This window comes from Phyllobates terribilis, unplaced genomic scaffold (genome assembly GCF_046119375.1).
Source record: "Phyllobates terribilis strain yellow unplaced genomic scaffold, ASM4611937v1 Scaffold_2__4_contigs__length_985480577, whole genome shotgun sequence".
Lineage (NCBI taxonomy): Eukaryota > Metazoa > Chordata > Amphibia > Anura > Dendrobatidae > Phyllobates > Phyllobates terribilis.
The window spans coordinates 638,655,969-638,677,382 of record NW_027362762.1 but is presented as its reverse complement, the minus strand read 5'-3'; the positions used below and the strand labels follow the sequence as shown (position 1 = coordinate 638,677,382).

Sequence of the window (21,414 nt, the reverse complement as noted above, 5' to 3'; positions counted from 1 at the left end):
CGAGGCAGGCTGAGGCTGACAGTGCAGGGTCCCGATCGTTGCCATGGTGACCCGATGTCATCATTATCCGGGTCACCAGGCATCAGGAAGTTAGATAGATCATGTACACTGCACGATCTTTCTAACATGTGCCAGTGCAGAGCTGAAAGCCTGCATAGCACAGGGATGCAGCCTGCAAAAAATGAAAGTCCCATAGTGGGACAAAGCGTAAAAGTGAAAGAAAGTATCAGAAAGTGGAAAAAAATATGTAAAAATATAACAAAAAGTGAATATATATATATGTATATATACATATACATATATAAATATATATATATATATACTGTACCCATGAATAAATATTATTATGAAAAAAAAACAATAAAGCTACACATGTTTGGTATTGTCGCGTCTGGAACGACCTGACCTATAAAACTGTCCCACTAGTTAAACCCCTTTAGTGACCACGGTAAAAAAAAAAAATAAGCTAAGCAAAAGACAATGCTTTATCATCATACCGCCGAACAAAAAGTGGAATAAAACATGATCAAAAGACAAATATAAATAAAAATGATACCGCTGAAAACGTCATCTTGTCCTTCAAAAAGCAAGCTCCATAAAGCTCCATCAGCCGAAAACTAAAAAAAGTTATAGCTCTCAGAATAAAGAGATGCAAAAATTTTTACTTTTTCTATAAAATTGTTTTTATTGTGTAAAAGCACCAAAACATAAAAAAAGATATAAATTTAGTATAACTGCAAACGTACTGACCTGAGGAATAAAGCTGCCTTATCAATTTCACACGCTGAACGGCATAAGAAAAAAAAAAAATCCTGAATTATTGGTTTTTGTTTATTTTGCCTCCCAAAAATCGGTATAGAAGGCGATAAAAAAAGTCACATGCCCGAAAATGGTACCAATAAAAACGTCTACTTGTCCCGCAAAAAACAAGCCATTACAAGACTATGTCGGCCGAAATATGGAAAAATATTGCAAAAACTAGTCTTTGCAAAAAAAAGCATCTTTTGTGTGTGACAGCTGGCAAACATAAAAACCCGATATGAATCTGGTATCGCTGTAATCGCATAGAAGAACAAAATCATCTAATCACTTATACCGCACGAGGAACGGCGTAAAAAATAAACTCTAGGATTAGAGTTACAGTTAGGGTTAGGGTTGTGTTAGGGTTAGGGTTGTGTTACAGTTAGAGTTGTGTTAGGGTTAGGGTTGGGTTAGGATTAGGGTTGTGACGCTCCCCCTCGGGGCAATGGGGTACTCGGCAGCCGGGCCTATGGATGCCGGTGGGGGATATGTCACAGTGGCTGGCCTGGCCCGTGGCCCAGGGCGGTCAACCAAATAAGGGGGAATTGTAACTTGGATAGAAAATAAAGATAAAGTAAATAGTTCGTGACGCCACCTGTGGTACCTGGTAAGGTTTACTAGCGCTGCTGCAGACCTCCGGGGGGTGATGGGATGGCAGCTGAGGTGTTTCTGCTCCCCACAGGTGGAGCGGGCCCCCGGGGCAGTGTTGAGTTTGGTGGTGGTGATGCTGGGGCTTGTAGTGCAGGCGGATGGCGCAGCAGGAGTAACTGACAGAAACAGGGGATTCGCTTCAATACCTTTACTGGTGCGGATGTCAGGTACAGTCCAGGGTACTCAGTAGGATGGGTGCACTTCAGCACTTCTCCCCAGTGAGCGGGTATAAGGCCTCCTGGTCCGTGTCTGCCTCTCTGTATGCTCCTGGCCAGCCTGCAACTGGGCCTAGCTTATGTGTCATGCTGTTCCTTCACCTGTCGCTCGGTAGTAGGACCTTCTGCTGGTAACCACTCTCCCTGGACGCTGGGGCCTTGTGGTTCCTGGTCCTGTAATGGGTCTAGCTTCAGGTCGTCCAGGGACCTGTAGTCCTCCTGGAATGCCGGTGATCCCTACTGGGTATAAAGGGACCCTGTAGGCGCGGACCCGGTGTCCATTTTGTATACTGGGGTGAGCCTATGATGCTCCTCTGCCCCCTCAACTCCTCTCTCCTTTATCCTCTTGCCTTCGGCCACACTCGGGACCCTCAGAACTCAGCAGCAGACGCGCTGCTTCTTCGCTGCTCTCAGCATCAGCACGCTCTCAGACTCTCTCTGTCTGACTGATCTCTGACTGACTGACTGCATGGCACCACCCTCCATATATATATATCCCTAACGAACTCCCTCTGGTGGTATGAGGTGGAAGGGTGGAGGTGTTTGTATGTAATGAGGGCCTCTTGTGGAGAAGTCCGTCCATGCACCCTTGGTCCTGTGGTACCTGTGCACAGCAGGGTGCCACAGTTGGGTCAGGGTTAGGGTTGTGTTAGCGTTAGGGCTGTGTTAAGGTTAGGGTTGTGTTTGGTTTAGGGTTGTGTTAGTGTTAGGATTAGGTTTACGGTTAGGGTTAGGGTTGTGTTGGGGTTCGGATTTTTTCAAAAGTAAAGAAAAAAAAATGATGACGATATGGCGACCAGTGTTGATTGTAAGTGCTCCCTACTTGAGTTTGCATAGGGTGCTCGGGTATGCACCAAGTATCGCGGGTGCTCGAGTGACATGCTCGAGTCTCCACCCCATATGTTTTGCGACTGTTATACAGCCAAAAAAAAACATGCAGGAATTGCCTGCTATGCATGGGCAATCCCGGCATGTTTGTTTTTGGATGTGTAACAACCATGAAACATGCGGGGCGGGGACTCAAGCATGTCACTCGAGCACCTGCGATACATGCCCGAGTCCCCGATGCAAACTCAAGTAGCGAGCACTTGTGCTCAAGGCTACTGTCAACTTATTCAATATGTTGACCTAATGTTATCAAATTCTGTGTCATACCTCTGGGTTCAAAATGTTCACTATACCCCTTGATAAAATCCTTGAGGGGTCTAGTGTCCAAAATAAGGTTACTTATGGGGGGTTTCCACTGTTTAGGCACATCAGGGGCTCTCCAAACGCAACATGGCGTTCGCTAATTATTCAAGCAAATTTCACATTCAAAAAGTCAAATGTCGCTCCTTCCCTTCCGAACCCTGCCGTGCGCCCAAACAGTGGCTTCCCCCCACATATGGGGTGTTGGCTTACTCAGGAGAAATTGCACAACAAATGGTATGGTGCAATATCTCCTCTTACCCTTATGAAAATGCAAAATTGGGGGCTGAAAAACATTTTTGTGGGAAAAATGTGAAAAGTTTATTTTTACGGCTCAATTTTATAAACTTCTGTGAAGCACTTGGGAGTTCAAGGTGCTCACCACATGTCTAGATAAGTTCCCTGAGGGGTATAATTTCCAAAATGGTGTCACTTCTGGGGGGGTTTCCAGTTCATGGGCACATCAGGGGCTCCCCAAACGCGACATGGCGTCCGCTAATTATTCAACCAAATTTTACATTCAAAAAGTCAAATGGTTCTCCTTCACTATCGTGCACTGCCATATGCCGAAACAGTGGTTTTCCCCCACATATGGGGTATCAGCGTGGTCAGGAGAAAGTGCACGACAAATTTTATGGACCATTCTTTCCTTTTACCCTTGTGAAAATAAAAAAATTTGGGTCGAAGGTAACATTTTTGTGAAAAAAAAGTTAAATGTTCATTGTTTTCTCCACATTCCAAAAATTCCGGTGAAGTACCTGAAGGGTTCATAAACTTCCTGAATGTGGTTTTGAGCACCTTGAGGGGTGCAGTTTATAAAATGGTGTCACTTTGGGGTATTTTCTGTCATAAAAGCCCCTCAAAGTCACTTCAAATGTGATGTGGTCCCTAAAAAAGGGTTTAGTAAATTTTGTTGGAAAAATGAGAAATCGCTGGTCAACTTTTAACCCTTATAACTTCCTAACAAAAAAAAATTTTGTTACCAAAATTGTGCTGATGTAAAATAGACATGTGGGAAATGTTATTTATTAACTATTTTGTGTGACATACAGTACAGACCAAAAGTTTGGACACACCTTCTCATTTAAAGATTTTTCTGTATTTTCATGACTATGAAAATTGTACATTCACACTGAAGGCATCAAAACTATGAATTAACACATGTGGAATTATATACTTAACAAAAAAGTGTGAAACAACTGAAAATATGTCTTATATTCTAGGCTCTTCAAAGTAGCCACCTTTTGCTTTGATGACTGCTTTGCACACTCTTGGCATTCTCTTGATGAGCTTCAAGAGGTAGTCACCGGAAATGATCTTCCAACAATCTTGAAGGAGTTCCCAGAGATGCTTAGCACTTGTTGGCCCTTTTGCCTTCATTTTGCGGTCCAGCTCACCCCAAACCATCTCGATTGGGTTCAGGTCTGGTGACTGTGGAGGCCAGGTCATCTGGCGTAGCAACCCCATCACTCTCCTTCTTGGTCAAATAGCCCTTACACAGCCTGGAGGTGTGTTTGGGGTCATTGTCCTGTTGAAAAATAAATGATGGTCCAACTAAACGCAAACCGGAAGGAATAGCATGCCGCTGCAAGATGCTGTGGTAGCCATGCTGGTTCAGTATGCCTTCAATTTTGAATTAATCCCCAACAGTGTCACCAGCAAAGCACCCCCACACCATCACACCTCCTCCATGCTTCACGGTGGGAACCAGGCATGTAGAGTCCATCCGTTCACCTTTTCTGCGTCGCACAAAGACACGGTGGTTGGAACCAAAGATCTCAAATTTGGACTCATCAGACCAAAGCACAGATTTCCACTGGTCTAATGTCCATTCCTTGTGTTCTTTAGCCCAAACAAGTCTCTTCTGCTTGTTTCCTGTCCTTAGCAGTGGTTTCCTAGCAGCTATTTTACCATGAAGGCCTGCTGCACAAAGTCTCCTCTTAACAGTTGTTGTAGAGATGTGTCTGCTGCTAGAACTCTGTGTGGCATTGACCTGGTCTCTAATCTGAGCTGCTGTTAACCTGCGATTTCTGAGGTTGGTGACTCGGATAAACTTATCCTCAGAAGCAGAGGTGACTCTTGGTCTTCCATTCCTGGGGCGGTCCTCATGTGAGCCAGTTTCTTTGTAGCGCTTGATGGTTTTTGCAACTGCACTTGGGGACACTTTCAAAGTTTTCCCAATTTTTCAGACTGACTGACCTTCATTTCTTAAAGTAATGATGGCCACTAGTTTTTCTTTACTTAGCTGCTTTTTTCTTGCCATAATACAAATTCTAACAGTTGTAATGCAGTGGCTTGCTGCATTGCTAGAATGTCCAGGGAGTGTGCTCTAGCTGACCATTTACCTCCCCCTCAAGTGACTGATCACATGACTGTCTATTCAGTATGACTATCAGCTGTGTATCCACCTAACTTCTGCACAACACAACTGATGGTCCCAACCCCATTTATAAGGCAAGAAATCCCACTTATTAAACCTGACAGGGCACACCTGTGAAGTGAAAACCATTTCCGGTGACTACCTCTTGAAGCTCATCAAGAGAATGCCAAGAGTGTGCGAAGCAGTCATTAAAGCAAAAGGTGGCTACTTAGGCAGAACCTAGAATATAAGACATATTTTCACTTGTTTCACACTTTTTTGTTAACTATATAATTCCACATGTGTTAATTCATAGTTTTGATGCCTTCAGTGTGAATGTACAATTTTCAAAGTCATGAAAATACCGAAAAATCTTTAAATGAGAAGGTGTGTTCAAACTTTTGGTCTGTACTGTATATTTCTGCTTTAATGGCATAATAGATCTCAATTACTTTGTTTTTCATTTGTTCCTGAATTTCTTTGGATCGCAGCATGATGTCTAACTTTTGAGGGTCTTTTGGTCTGCTTAACTTTGTCAGGCAGGTCCTATTTAAGTGATTTCTTGATTGAGAACAGCTGTTGCAGTAATCAGGCCAGTGTGTGGCTAGGGAAATTGAACTCAGCTTCACAAAGATGTGATAAACCACAGTTAATTCATGTTTTAAAGGGGGGGGGGGGCAATATTTTTTTCACACAGGGCCCTTTAGGTTTGGATTTCTTTTTCCCTTAATAATAAAGACCTTCATTTAAAAACTGCATTTTGTGTTTACTTTTGTTATCTTCAACTAATATTTAAATTTGTTTTGTGATCTGAAACATTTAAGTGTTACAAACATGCAAAAGAATAAGAAATCAGGAAGGGGGCAATCACTTTTTCACACCACTGTATATGATTACAAAACTCACTGTTGAGATGGTGCTGCAGAGGAAACTGCAAACAGTTGGTCCTGTAGAGACAGTATACATGTTCCTTCCACAGATGACATGGGGAATTATTCTCTTGTGCTGAAGGATAAGTTCAAAATCCAGTGTTCAGGTAAGAAGTCCGATGTACAGGGCGCGCTCTCTGTCCGGCAGCAAGGGCTCCGGCTATGAATGACACAAGTCCTGAGCATGTGATGTCATAGCTGTCTTCTGATGGATCTCTTGTTGCTAAAAGACTGTAGTACTTGGACCCCCTCTTAGGGCCCCTCTCAGATGAGCCAGTGACAGCAGAAAGAAGATGCTTAGCATGAATTCTTTTGAGCAGGATAAAAGCATCTCTTTCTTTTTTAGGCACCCAGTATCTCTCCTCAGGGCTACAAATCATTTCACATTCGTGATCTTGATTGATTTCAAACTCAGTGAATAGATCAGAAGTAGAAGCAGGAACCGTTTTGACTGCTAAAGAGGACCTGTTGAGGACCAGAGGACGACCTGCAGATGGCAAGTTGGAAAACAGAGGCAGAATCATGGACATACTCCTGACATACTCAGTCACGTCTTCCTTGCAGTTTTCCTTGGCCCCTTGCCTCGAGAAAACACCTGCAAAGTTCTGATAGGAGGCAGAAAATTTAGAGAACAGAATTTTGGAGAAGGTAGTTGAGGCAGAATTTGAAGACAAGATAATTCCCACTGGGCAATCTGGTCGAATGATTAGTCAATGACTGGAGCGTGTAGCCATAAGTTCCAAAAGCACCAGTGCATCAGAAAGTGGCAAAACTAAAAAATAAATGTCCTCAATGTGTAGTGCACCAATCTGAAGAGTTATTTTCACTGTCCGGAATTGGATACGACCACCTGTAATTGTTGAGCCATTCATGGACGTTAGCTTCAAGAGCGTCTGCAAAGAAACTTAAGGAATTTTCAGCCTTTTGGCTAGAGAAAAGTCCATAAAATTCTTTGTTGTTCCGGAATCAATAAGTGCTGGTCCCGTGAGCACAGAGGAACTGAAAAAATGGACATAGGCATGAGCAATTTACCTTTCATGATGGAAAAAGTTAGTTGGTGCTCCTTCCCTTCCAAGCCCTGCCGTGCGCCCAAATAGTAGTTTTCCACCACATGCGTGGTATCGGCGTACTCAGGAGAAATTGCACAACAAATCTCTTGGTCCATTTTCTCCTGTTACAATTGAGAAAATGCAAAATTTGGGGCTAAAGTAGTATTTTTGTGGGAAAAAGTAAAATTTTCATTTTTTCCTTCCATATTACTTTAATTCCTGTGAAGCACCTGAAGGGTTAGTAAACGTCTCAAATGTAGATTTGAGCACTTTGAGGGGTGCAGTTTTTAAAATGGAGTCACTTTTGGTTAAGCCCCTCAAAGTCACTTCAAATGTCATTTGGTTCCTAAAAAAATATTGTTGTAAAAATTAGAAATTGCTGATTAACTTTTAACCCTTCTAACTTCCTAAGAAAAAAAATATGTTTCAAAAATGTTGATGATGTAAATTAGACATGGGAAATGTTATTTAATAACTATTGTGTGTGATACAACTATCTGATTTAAGGGTGTAAAAAGTTTGAAAATTGCAAAATTTTCGCCAAAATTCCTATATTTTCACAAATAATTACAAAAAATATAAATTTACCACTCACATGAAGTACAATATGTCACAAAAAACTATTTCAGAAACACTGTGATGCATTGAAGTGTTCCAAAGTTATTAGCACATAAAATGACACTGGTCAGAATTGAAAAAATTGGCCTTATCAGGAGGTGAAAACAGGCTCTGGTGCGAAAGGGTTTATAACCACCCTTTGTTTCTTTTCACTGTTGTTAACAGTTGTTAACCCAGTTAGACATTTTCCCTTAGTCCCATTACTCTCCTTTTATGTACCAACCTTTTGTGTGGCACCATATCAAATGCCTTTGAAAAGTCCATCTAGACAATATCCAGTGCGTTTCCCTTGTCCAGTCTGGAACTTACCTCCTCATAGAAGCTGATCAGATTAGTTTGACAGGACCGATCCCTCATAAATCTATGTTGGTGCTGGGTCATGAGGTTATTCTTTTTGAGATACTCCAGGTCAGAATCTATTAGTAAATCCTCAAGGATTTTACCCAATTTAACTCCTTCATCGCCGAGCCTGTTTTCACCTTCATGACCAGGGCAAATTTTACAATTCTGACAAGTGTCACATTATGAGGTAATAACTCTGGAAGGCTTGAAGTATCCCACTGATTCTGAGAATATTTTTTCGGGACATATTGTACTTCATGAAAGTGGTAAAATTTATTTGATATGAATCGCGTTTATTTGCGAAAAAATCAGAACTTTGGCGAAAATTGTAAAAAATTTTGCAATTGTCAAACTTTGAATTTTTATGCCATTAAATCAGAGACATATGTCACACAGAATAGTTAATAAATAACATTTCCCACATGTCTACTTTGCATCAGCACAATTTTGGACCCAACATTTTTTTTTGTTAGGAAGTTATAAGGGTTAAACTTTGACCAGCTATTTCTCATTTTTCCAACAAAATTTACAAAACCATTTTTTTAGGGACCACATCACATTTGAAGTGACTTTGAGGGTCCTTTATGACAGAAAATACCCCAAAGTGACATCATTCTAAAATCTGCACCCTTCAAGGTGCTCAAAACCACATTCAAGAAGTTAATTAACCCTTCAAGTGCTTCACAGGAATTTTTGGAATGTGGAAGAACACAATGAACATTTAACTTTTTTTTCACAAAAATGTTACTTTAGACCCAATTTTTTTTATTTTTACAAGGGTAACAGGAAAAAGTGGACCCCAAACTTTGTTGTGCAATGTCTCCTGAAAATGCCGATACCCCATGTGTGGGGGAAAACCACTGATTGGGCGCACAGCATGCAGCATGTATGGTGAACACCTTGAACCCCCAGGTGCTTCACAGAAGTTTATAACATTGAACCGTAAAAATGGTTTTCAGCCCCAAAATTTGAATTTTTATAAGGGTAACAGGAGAAATTGTACCATGAAATTTGCTGTAAAATTTCTCCTGAGTAAGCCGATACCACATATTGGGGGAAAACAACTGTATGGGCGCACGGCAGGGCTCAGAAGAGAAGGAGCGCCATTTGACTTTTGGAATGTAAAATTTGCTGGAATAATTACCAGACGTCATGTCGCATTTGTAGAGTCCCTGATGTGCATAAACAGTGGAAACCCCCCACAAGTAATCCCATTTATGAAACTAGACCCCTGAGGGAACTTATCTAGATGTGTGGTGAGCACCTTGAACCCCCAAGTGATTCACAGAAGTTTATAATGTAGAGCCGTGAAAATAAAAAAATCCCATTTTTCCCACAAAAACGTTTTTTAGCCCTAATTTTTTTATTTTCAAAGGGGTAACAGGAGAAAATGGACCTCAAAATTTATTGTACAATTTTTCCTGTGTACACCAATACCCTACATGTTATCGAAAAGTACTTTTGATGCATAGTGCAAAGCTCCAAAGGGAAGAAGCACCATATTGGAATTCAGATTTTGCTGGACTGGTTTAAGGGTGCCATGTCATATTGGCAGAGCCCCTGAGGTGCCAGAACAGCAGATCCTCCATAAGAGATCCCAGTTTACAAACTACACCTCTCAATGAGTTTATCTAGGTGTGCAGTGATCATACTGACACCACAGGAGGGTCAAAGAATTTTATACCATTGGGCAGTGAAGAAAAAAATAATTACATTTTTGCCACCAAAAGTTTGTTTTAGCCCCAGATTTTACATTTTTATACTGGGAAATGGGTAAAAATGGCACCAAAAGTTGTCCCACAATTTCTGCTGAATGTAGAAATACCCCATATGTGGCTGTACAGTACAGCTTAACCACTCAGCAAGACTCGGGAGCGATGGAGCGTTATTTGCCTCCTGGAACGCACATTTTTATAGAATAGTATGCTGACTCCATATGCAGAGCTCCTAAGTGATATAATAGCAGAATCCCCCCTCAAGTGACCACATTTTGGAAATGATACCCCTTTGGGAATTTATCTATACGTGTAGTGATGATTTTGACTCCATGGGTATTTTCCAGAAACAAGCAGCAACAGATGTTGCGGAGTGAAAATTGCAAACTGCCGTTGTAGTGACCAGTATGTTGTAGTGCCTAGTACGTTGTAGTGACCAGTACGTTGTTACATAGTTACATAGTTACATAGTTTATAAGGCCGAAAAAAGACAAGCGTCCATCCAGTTCAGCCTATTTCTTGTGCACTGCAGCTATTCCGCAGCGTTGATCCAGGGGAAGGCAACAAAAAACCATGCGGTATAGGCCAATTTACATCATTGAGGAAAAATTCACTTCCCGACACCAATCTGGCAGTCAGATTAAATCCCTGGATTAATTAACTAAGCATTAGATGTAATTTTATTGTTCTCAAGAAAGGCGTCCAGGCCTCTCTTGAACTCTTTAAGTGAGTTGGACATCACCACTTCCTCTCCCAGAGAGTTCCAGAGTCTCACGGCTCTGACCGTAAAGAATCCCCTTCTATGCTGGTGCAGGAACCTCCTTTCCTCCAGACGCATAGTGTGCCCCCTCGTCTTTGTCACCATCCTTGGTATAAACAGGTCATGGGAGAGATCTCTGTACTGCCCCCTGATGTATTTATACATGTTTATGAGGTCTCCCCTAAGCCTTCTCTTTTCCAATGTAAATAGGCCTAATTTTGACAACCTCTCTGGGTATTCTAGTCCCTCCATTCCCTTTATTACCTTAGTCGCCCTCCTTTGTACCCTCTCTAGCTCCAATATGTCTTTCCTGAGCACCGGAGCTCAGAACTGTGCACAATATTCTAAGTGCGGCCTTACCAGCGCTTTATACAGAGGAAGAACAATGTTCTCATCATATGTCCCTATTCTTCTTCTGATGCATGCCATGACTCTATTTGCCTTCGCAGCTGCTGCCTGACACTGGGCACTCCAATTTAATTTGCTATTAACCAAGACGCCCAGGTCCTTCTCCATGTCAGATTTCCCCAACGGTTTCCCATTTAACATGTATGGGTGACTGCTGTTTTTCTTTCCCATGTGCATGACCTTACATTTATCGGCATTGAACCCCATTTGCCATTTTTTGGCCCAACTCCCCAATTTATCTAAATCCTCCTGTAGCTGTGCCCTATCCTCATCTGTATTAACTACTTTACAAAGTTTAGTATCATCTGCAAATATTGCTATTTTACTATGCAACCCTTCCACTAGATCATTAATAAATATATTAAATAATATAGGGCCCAAGACAGACCCTTGAGGCACCCCGCTAGTAACCCTGACACACCCTGAGCTTACTCCATTGATAACCACCCCCTGCTTTCTATCACTCAGCCAGCTATTTACCCACTTGCACACATTATCCCCCAGACCAAGCATTCTCATTTTATATACCAACCTTTTGTGTGGCACGGTATCAAACGCTTTGGAGAAGTCAAGGTATACAACATCCACTGACTCTCCCTGGTCCAGCTGTGAGCTCACCTCCTCGTAGAAGGCGATCAGGTTTGTTTGGCAGGAGCGATCCCTCATGAATCCATGTTGATATGGAGTTAGACAGTTATTATCATTAAGATATTCTACAATAGCATCTCTAAGAAATCCTTCAAACAATTTACCCACAACAGACGTTAAGCTGACTGGTCTATAGTTCCCAGGGTCACTTTTAGACCCCTTTTTGAATATTGGTACCACATTTGCTTGGCGCCAGTCTAGTGGGACAGTCCCTGTCCATAAAGAGTGCTTGAATATAAGATACAGCGGCCTGTCTATCACATTACTTAATTCTTTTAGTACCCGGGGGTGTATGCCATCTGGGCCTGGTGACTTGTCTATTTTGATATTATTTAGGCGTTTCTGAACTTCCTCCTGGGTTAGGTGGGTGATATTTAGCGGAGGGTTTACTTTATCACTTTGCATTTCCTCCGATAAATTGTTTTCTTTTGTGAAAACAGTGGAGAAGAAGCTATTGAGTAGGTTTGCTTTACCCTCATCGCCCTCTATGATTTTACCCAGGTTATTTTTCAATGGGCCAACGCCATCAGTTTTAATCCTTTTACTGTTTATATAGTTAAAGAACAGTTTGGGATTCGTTTTACTTTCCTTGGCAATTAGTCTCTCTGTCTCCTCTTTTGCTATTCTTATTTGTTTCTTACAGATTTTGTTTTTTTCCCTATAAGATATTAGCGCTTCCTCGCTGCCTTCTTGTTTAAGTTGTGCCCAGCTCATGCTTCTGTAGACAGGCACCTGTAAATTAGGCAAACATGTGGACGCTAACTGGTTTAGGCACACTGTGGAGCTCAGAAGGGAGGGGCGGAATTTGGATTTGGGAGTGCAGAATTTGCTGAATTTCTTTTGGGGAGCGAGGAGCCATTGCGCTTTTCCAGAGCCTTTGTATATCAGTAACGTGGAAGCCCCCCTATATTTCCGATAACAGATGACGGACCTGTGTGGGGACTTGCTTTTTTTTGTGGATTGCTTTGAAGCTTTTGTTAGGAACATTTTACATAACATTTTGGATCACATTTATCCGACGCTCTACGCTAAGCACTTATATTGGGGTTTCCATCTAAATCTCCAAATGACGTGATTCAGAAGAAACCCCCGAGGGATCCACTCACTATAATGAGGCAGCAGAGTTACTCTAAACTCTGTCGGGCCTCTGTTCAGCAGTATCCGTCTTTTCAGAAGTGTACAAAACTGTGGCCGACAGCACTTTTATGCACGCCTAATAAAAAGACGGACACTGCCGGATCATAGGTCATACGGCATCCACAGTGCCTCCATCTGCCTCATTATAGGGAATCTTCCACCGGGGGTTCTGTCTGAATCACGTATTTCAGAGAGTAACACAGAAACCCCGGTGTAAACGCTCAGTGCAAAGTTCAGGATAAATGTGAGCCGAGCCTTACTGTGATCTTTGGGAGGCAGAATGAACAAATCAACAGCAGGTGAAGAATTGGTTTTATTTATTTTTTACGCCATTCCTCGTGCGGTATAAGTGATTAGTGGAATTACAGCGATACTAGAATTATATTGGGTTTTTATGATTGACAGCTGTCATACATTCGTCTTTTTGATCGCGTTTTATTCCACTTTTTGTTCGTTCGGCGGTATCATGATAAAGCATAACTTTTTGCCTTGTTTTTTATTAATTTTTTTTTTTACGGTGTTCACTGAAGGGGTTAACTAGTGGGACAGACGCATCGATACCAAATATGTGTACTTTTTTTGTTTTTTACATAAAATTATTTCTTTATGGATACAATATATATGTATATTTTTATTATTATTTTGTGATATTTAAAAAAAATATTTTTACAATTTTTTTTTCATTTTTTTTTTTACTTTTTTTTACTTTTTCACTTTGTCCCACTATGGGACTTTCACTTTTTGCAGGCTGATCGCTCGTAGGGATGCAGCAGCATTTCTATGCTATGAAAACTGTCAGCCCTGCACTGACAGGCAAACTTGTTAGATCATGCACTGCGCGGTCAATCGACATGACGTATATATACTGCATCGGTCGGGAAGGGAATAAAGGTTAAATATCACTGATACAAAACCTATTGAAAAATCCCCAGGTATCTTTTAACGCACTGAAAAAGGAATTAAAACTTAACTTTGAAATAATTTACATATAAACAACCTTAAAGAGATATACTACAACAAGTGCGCAAAATTTTTTCAAGTTCTGTAGGCTAAATGTCCCTCAGGAAATTACTTATAAATGCTACGAAGAACAGATAAGCTGTTGGTTTTTTTACACTTGATAAAGATGCTAGTACGGCATTGAAACACGTATTAGGCAATAAAGAACCTTCTAAAAATATCGCAGCAAGAGACTTCTTTCTGTTTTGGTAATTTCCCTATGGCGGATCTTTCTCCCAGCCGCAGAACAGTGGCAGCTGGCTGTCTAAACCTTTATAGTGGTTGTATCGTCACACAACCACCCAAAGTGAGCAAACCTATTGTTTTTACTGTCTCCTATATTATGGTTTTACCCTTTGTGCGCCTCTCCCTTCACGGTCAGCAACATAGGGAGCGTCAAGGTTTATATAATGGTAATATCTACTCCTGCAAGCCCTCAAACATTAGCCAACAGGCTGAGTTGCATGTACTAGGTACACCATTGCAGTATGCACTCCAAGTATATGGGACGATAGGGCAATCTGTCGATAGGAGCAGATACTCTTGCTATGAATTAGAGCGACTGCACACCTAAGAGGATACTTTTCCTAAATTACACATTAGGTCAGGTGATGTTCTTATATGGGATAATGATACCTGTCTGAGAGGATGAGATCCATCCAGACAGCTATGATGCTATGAACAGAATATAAATCAATCCTGATGTGATTTGTGATATATTTTCATGAAATGAATGAGCATGTCTCCCAAGATTGACTCACCTGTTTTCTATATGACAGCATCCTTAATTTTACTAACAGCCTGTATTTTTCTGCATTGGTCCCATGAACTAACCAAAACCTTAACTTTGAGTGTGATATGCATGAATGAACTCACACTCCACACCACTAAAATAGGTTGAAAAGAACATGAACCGCCAGGTTCGAATTTATGCATTTTATTTTGGATATTTCCATACATTCTTTAATCCCCACGTTTTGTTACATTTAACGTGATGTGACATATGATGCAAACGGACTAGACAACTTGTGTTATATTATAGTGTTTGTACAATTAATGTTTGTTTTAGCTGCAACATGTGATCTATACCTGAGGCCTGGGGTGAAATGTCACTCCATGGTCATATGATCTCCCTGACCCCTTTTTCCACACGCCTTTTTTCAAATGTTGTGTCCATTTTTTACCAGCTTCTGCTGAATGTATCTCTATAGTGGTTGTCCTGAGGAAGAAGTTTGTACACTTTGAAACGCATTGACAAACTAAACCACTTATACTGGATTAGTATCCCTCATCCTTTCTACACGGCAGCGCAGTATTAAACCCATTTGTTTTTCCATTACTGCAGAATATAAATCAAAGCTGATCTTTTGTTGTAGCTGATAATGGATTGTTGCCAAGTCTGTGCTATCTATCCTGCAAATAATTTAAAGGGCTAGGCAAGATAGAAGAGACTGCATGGTGAATCGACTCAGTGGTGATTACCGATGCTTACATGATAGCTTACAGCATTTAAGGGGATGAGTTTTCCCAACATTTGACTCCACACACACATTTATTTTTAGGAGGTTTTAATGATAGTCTCTGAAATAGCAATGAAGCTATGAGAGTCTGTAATGTTATAGTGGCTGCTTATCAGCAAATATCTCCTGATGAGTCGTCATAATAGGGACGAAGAAACTCGTAGAGATGATAGTTGTTGATGTAGGTTGGTGGGTTCAAAGTAAAGGTTTTGGACCTATACAAATAATGAAGACGGAGGGTTAATGTTTGTCTGTTTTTCTTAGTATTTAGTATTAGTCATTTCCTGAGGGACATGTAGCCTACAGGACTTGAAACACAGTAGAGGTTAAACTTAACCGCCTATAATTTCTAAGCTCAGATTTTGTCCCCTTTTTGAATATAGTCACCACATTTTCTATGCCCCAGTCCCGTGATGCAGACTCTATTGTTATAGAATCTGTGAACATTGACCCCTTCACGACCTTGGGATTTTGCGTTTTTGTTTTTTGCTCCCCTTCTTTGCAGAGCTATTACTTTTTTATTTTTCCATTAATATGACTGCGTGAGGGCTCGCTTTTACGGGATGAGTTTTACTTTTGAGCACCATTGATTTTACCATATAGTGTACTTCTTCAATATGACTGTGTGAGGGCTTGTTTTTTGCGGGATGATTTTTACTTTTGAACACCATTGATTTTACCATATAGTGTACTCCAAAACAGGAAAAAAATTCTAAGTGCGTTGAAATTGCAAAAAAAGCGCAATTCCACAAATGTTTTTTTTTACCATGTTCACTAAATGCTAAAACTGGCCTGCTGTTATGATTCTCCAGGTAATTACGAGTTACATACATACCAAACATGTATAGGTTCAATTTTATTTAAGTGGTAAAAACAAAATCCAAAGATTGTAAAAAAAAAAAAAAAAAAAAAAAGGGGGGTACCATTTTTCGAAACCTGTAGCGCTTCCATTTTTTGGGATGTGGGGCTGGGTGAGAGCTTATTTTTTTGCGCACCGAGTTCATGTTTTTATTGATACCATTTGGAGGTAGATACAATGTTCTGATCGCCTCTTATTGCATTTTAAGGCAATGTTACGGCGACCAAAAAAAAGTAATTCTGCCGTTTTGATTTTTTTTTCTTGTTACGCCATTTAATTTAGTTTATATTTTGATAGATCGGGCATTTCTGAACACAGCAATACCAAATATGTGTATTTTTTCTTGTTTTATTTTGAATGAGGCAAAAGGGGGTGATTTGAACTTTTAGATTTTTTTAAATATTTTTTAAAACATTTTTTTTACACTTTTACTTGCTTCAATAGTCCCCTTAGGAGACTAGAATCTGGGATATTCTGATCACTTGTGCTACACATAGCAGGGCTTCAGCCCTGCTATGTGTAGCAGAAATCATCATCTGCTATGAACGCTGGCCACGAGCCGACGTTCATAGCAGATCTGCAGTGGCAAGCACAGGGGTCTTCTGCACATCCCTGGTTGTCTTGCCAACCCATCGGTGCCCCTGTCACATGATTTTGGGGTTTGTGACACGCTTCTGGCGCGATCGTGTTAAATGCCGCTGTCAGATATTGACAGCGGCATTTAACATGTTAACAGCTCTGGGTGGATCGCGATTCCACCTGCGGCTATTAAGGGCGCATGGCAGATGATCAAATCAGCTGTCATGTGCCAGAAAAGATGCAGGCTCAGCTCCAGAGCCCTCATCAAATGCCGGGACACAACATTATAATCACTTCATCACTGAACTGAGTAGAATGTAGTTGCTGCTGGGAGGAAATCCTAGGACCCTATATGTCCTACACACCCAACCCAATATCTGTTGCTATTTGAGGAGTAAATGGAAATTATATGCAGTTCATGTGTTATTAAAAATCCCAGCTGCTATTAACTATTGATATTACATTAGTCAGAATGCACCTCTGAATATTTGGAATCCCTAATCACTGTATAGTCTAGCTATCCTTTTATTTTAATTTACAGAGCATTCTCATTAAAAGTAGGATTGTTTTGCAACTGTGAAATGATTGTTTGGGTATGGAAACTAGATAATTTAGTTAACTTATAATAACTAAGTAATTTAGACGTTGGTTCATGAAAATAATACTTTATTTCAGAGAACGGCTATGCCAGCACAGACGAGGAAGCTTCAGAACTGAGTCAGATGTCAGATGGAAGGTTAGTAAATTCTATGTGACTAAATTCTAATTTATTCTCTATTGGTGTTATAACAATGGCATGAAGATAAATGCAGCTGAAGGAAAAGTCGGCAACTTGTCCTCCCGGGTGAACTCTCGTTCTTTATTCAAAAATCATATGCATAGACAACATTTGAAAATACGTATTAGAACATCATTACGAAACGCATAAGAGGATGTTCTGATGCATATTTTTAAATGTTGTCTATGCACATGATTTTTGAATAAAGAACAAGAGTTCACCCTGGAGGACGGAGTGCCAACTTTTTCTTCAGCTGCATTTATCCTCATGCCTGCTCAGGCTGTCAAGCACCCGGAATGTTAATGATTAGTGTTGAGCCACCCCCGTAGTGTTCGGGTTCGGTTCGGTTCGTCGAACACCGGGATGTTCGAGGAACTGTTCGTCGAACTGTTCGTCGAACACCTTAGAACACCGTCGAACACCGTTAAAACCAATGGCAGGCAAACAAAAACACATAGAAACACATAGAAAACACCTGCAAAGGTGTCCAAAAGCTGACAAACTGCTCAGAAGACACTCTCTTTAAAAAAGCCGGCCGGCAAATTCAGCAGCGGCATACACCGGTACCCGACAATTTAGACAAGAAGGAATAGAGCATCACACATAGATTAGATAGATAGAAACATGTCAGTCACACATATAAGAAGCACAGTGACAGTGTTGGTTACTGCACTTGTCATTTAGTGTAAAGGATTTATTAAAAAAAATATTAGTGTTTTCATGCACCGTCTCTTTAAAAAAGCCGGCCGGCAATTCAGCATCTGTACCCGACAATTTAGAACAGAAAGAATAGAGCTTCACACATAGATTAGATAGATAGAAACATGTCAGTCACATATATAATAAGTACAGTGATAGTGTTGCTTACTGTACTTGTCATTTAGTGTAAAGGATTTATTTAAAAAAATAATAGTGTTTTCATGCACTGTCTCTTTAAAAAAGCCGGCCGGCAATTCAGCAGCGGTACCCGACAATTTAGAACAGAAAGATAGAGCATCACACATAGATTAGATAGATAGAAACATGTCAGTCACATATATATGAAGTACAGTGATAGTGTTGGTTACTGTACTTGTCATTTAGTATTAAAATAAAGGATTTATTATTAAAAAAATTGGCGTGGGGTTCCCCTTAATTTTAGGCTCTAGCGGAGGTTAAGCAGACGGCTGGGGCAGATGTTTGAAGCCTGGGAAGGGGGTAATACCCACGGAGCTTCCCAGGCTACTAATATCAGCCCCCAGCTGAATACATAGCCTTTACTAGCTATTAAAATGGGGGACCCCCCCAAAAAAAATGACGTGGGGTCCCCCCTAATTTAATAGCTAGCAAAGGCTAGGCAGACAGCTGGGGGCTGATATTAATAGCCCAGGAAGGGAGCCATGAATATTGGCCCCCTCCCAGGCTAGAAACATCAGCCGTCAGCCGCCCCAGAAATGGCGCATTCATAGGATGCGCCAATTCTGGCACTTAGCCTCGCTCTTCCACGCTGCCCTGGTGCGATGGCAGGGGGTAATAGGGTTGGGGTTGATGTCAGCTTATAATGCCAGCTGACATCAAGCCCAGGTTAGTGATGGAGAGGCGTCTATAAGACACCCCCATTACTAACCCCATAGTCAAAGTTAAAAAAAACACAAACACCCAGAATAAAGTCCTTTAATTGAAATAAAGACACAATCCTTTATTGTTCTAAATTAAACCATACTTACCATCACGCCCATTCCAGCTGAAGCCAACGATCTCCTGCAATAAAAGAAAAATAATAAAGCAACCTCATCCTTACCTTTCCATGGTTCCCATGACAGCTTCAGCTCTGCTACATCGAGATGACAGGCTGGACCGCAGCAGAACGCTGCCATCCAGCCTGTCATCCCGCAGACACTGAGAAGCGCAGGCATGCTTGCGCTGCTCAGCGTCTCTCTGTGACGACATCCAGATGAGCCGAGTTCATGTCCAATGAACTCGGCTCACCTCATGCACGTCACTGACAGCGTGGGAAAATTCTCACGCTGAAGCGCTGATTGCAGGAGAATTTTCCCACGCTGTCAGTGACGTGCAGGAGGTGAGCTGAGTTCATTGGACATGAGCTCACCTCATGCACATCACTGACAGCGTGGGAGAATTCTCCTGCACTCAGCACTTCAGCGTGAGAATTTTCCCACGCTGTCAGTGACGTGCATGAGGTGAGCCGAGTTCATTGGACATGACCTCGGCTCATCTGGATGCCGTCACAGCGAGACAGTGAGGAGCGCAAGCATGCCTGCGCTTCTCAGTGTCTGCGGGATGACAGACTGGATGGCAGCGTTCTGCTGCGGTCCAGCCAGTCATCTCGATGTAGCAGAGCTGAAGCTGTCGTGGGAACCATGGAAAGGTAAGGATGAGGTTGGTTTATTATTTTTCTTTTATTGCAGGAGATCGTTGGCTTCAGCTGGAATGGGTGTGATGGTAAGTATGGTTTAATTTAGAACAATAAAGAATTGTGTCTTTATTTCAATTAAAGGACTTTATTCTGGGTGTTGTGTTTTTTTTAAATACTTTACTAGAAATTCATGGCGGTCATGTCTAATACTGGCGTGACCCCATGAATTTTGGGCTTGGGGCCAGCTGATAATACCAAGCTGGCCCTAACCCCTCTATTACCCAGTGAGCCACCGCACCAGGGCCCTGGATGAGTTGGGTACAGCACCAGAAGATGGCGCTTCTATGAACGCGCCATTTTCCGGGGTGGCTGCGGACTGCAATTTGTAGCGGGGGGGGGCCCAGAAAGCTTGGGCCTCCCTGCGCTGCAGATTCCAGCCCCCAGCTGCCTAGTTGTACCTGGCTGGACACAAAAATAGGGCGAAGCCCCACGTATTTTTTTTTTAATTATTTCATGAAATTCATGAAATAATTAAGAAAAAAAGGCCTTCCCTATATTGTTGTGTCCGGCCAGGTACAAATAGACAGCTGGTGGTTGGGGGCAGCCCGTTCCTGCCTGCTGTACCTGGCTGGACACAAATATAGTGCGAAGCCCCACTTCAATTTTTTTTAATTATTTCATGAAATTCATGAAATAATTAAGAAAAAAAGGGCTTCCCTATATTGTTGTGTCCGGCCAGGTACAAATAGGCAGCTGGTGGATGGGGGCAGCCCGTTCCTGCCTGCTGTACCTGGCTGGACACAAATATAGTGCGAAGCCCCACTTCAATTTTTTTAAATTATTTCAGGAAATTCATGAAATAATTTAAAAAAAATTGACGTGGGGCTTCGCACTATATTTGTGTCCAGCCAGGTACAGCAGGCAGGAACGGGCTGCCCCCAACCACCAGCTGCCTATTTGTACCTGGCCGGACACAACAATATAGGGAAGCCCTTTTTTTCTTAATTATTTCATGAAATAATTTAAAGAAAATTGACGTGGGGCTTCGCCCTGTTTTTGTGTCCAGCCAGGTACAACTAGGCAGCTGGGGGCTGGAATCCGCAGCGCAGGGAGGCCCAAGCTTTCTGGGCCACCCCCGCTGCAAATTGCAGTCCGCAGCCACCCCGGAAAATGGCGCGTTCATAGAAGCGCCATCTTCTGGCGCTGTACCCAACTCATCCAGGGCCCTGATGCGGTGGCTCACTGGGTAATAAAGGGGTTAGGGCCAGCTTGGCATTATCAGCTGGCCCTAAGCCCGAAATTCATGGGGTCACGCCAATATTAGACATGACCACCATGAATTTCTAGTAAAGTATTTAAAAAAAACACAACACCCAGAAAAAAGTCCTTTAATTGAAATAAACACACAATTCTTTATTGTTCTAAATTAAACCATACTTACCATCACGCCCATTCTAGCTGAAGCCAACGATCTCCTGAAATAAAAGAAAAATAATAAAGCAA

At 41.6% G+C, this 21,414-nt stretch overlaps 1 protein-coding gene across 3 annotated transcripts in view; it reads left to right on the top strand.

Moving 5' to 3' along the window:
- KIF21B (kinesin family member 21B) overlaps nucleotides 1–21,414 on the top strand; it is a 456,179-nt gene that overhangs the window by 194,507 nt on the left and 240,258 nt on the right. For 2 of the 3 annotated variants that reach the window (XM_073666617.1, XM_073666618.1), the window contains exons 23-24: nucleotides 6,194–6,250; nucleotides 17,453–17,513. In XM_073666617.1, coding sequence (XP_073522718.1) covers nucleotides 6,194–6,250; nucleotides 17,453–17,513 — 118 coding nt within the window. The remainder of the gene's footprint in view (nucleotides 1–6,193; nucleotides 6,251–17,452; nucleotides 17,514–21,414) is intronic. The other variant, XM_073666619.1, reaches the window with a different exon arrangement.